The sequence below is a fragment of the Buceros rhinoceros genome, unplaced genomic scaffold (genome assembly GCF_000710305.1).
Source record: "Buceros rhinoceros silvestris isolate BGI_N320 unplaced genomic scaffold, ASM71030v1 scaffold40277, whole genome shotgun sequence".
Lineage (NCBI taxonomy): Eukaryota > Metazoa > Chordata > Aves > Bucerotiformes > Bucerotidae > Buceros > Buceros rhinoceros.
The window spans coordinates 2,378-2,812 of NW_010424621.1; the positions used below are offsets into that span (position 1 = coordinate 2,378).

Consider the following 435-nt stretch of genomic DNA (forward strand, 5'->3'; position numbering starts at 1 on the left):
GGGCCCTGGAGGGGATCGGCCCCCCCCCCCGCCCCGCCGCGCCCCCCCGGGTCTCACCTGTACGCCAGCCGCAGCACGAAGAGCTCCAGGAAGGCGGATTCGAAGAGCAGGTCCTGGTCCGTCTTGGGGAGATCGGTGAAGCCGGGGATTTTTTCCGCCCACCCTCGGATGATCTCCATGGAGCCGGTCAGGAGATCGTAGAACTGCTGGATGTGCTGAGTGTCGTCTCCGCTCATCTGGTAGTCGGGGTTAGCCTGGAACTGGAAATTCATTTTAAAAAGCACTTAATGAGGTTCTCTAAAGTCTATAACCCGTGAAATTGCTAACCCCGTCTCTAGTCGGGGAGCCGTGCGCTTTTAACAATTAAAGCTCTCTCTGACCACTTCGGAAATGAGATATTCCGGGGCAATTAATTCAATTAGGGACGGCGCTACC

General features: G+C 56.8%; 1 protein-coding gene across 1 annotated transcript in view; it reads right to left on the minus strand.

Moving 5' to 3' along the window:
- LOC104497587 (nuclear receptor subfamily 4 group A member 2) overlaps positions 1-260 on the minus strand; it is a gene marked incomplete at its 5' end in the record, with an annotated part of 1,527 nt that extends 1,267 nt beyond the window's left edge. The window contains one exon of the mRNA XM_010140855.1: positions 58-260. Coding sequence (XP_010139157.1) covers positions 58-260 — 203 coding nt within the window. The remainder of the gene's footprint in view (positions 1-57) is intronic.
- Positions 261-435: the final 175 nt, after the last annotated feature.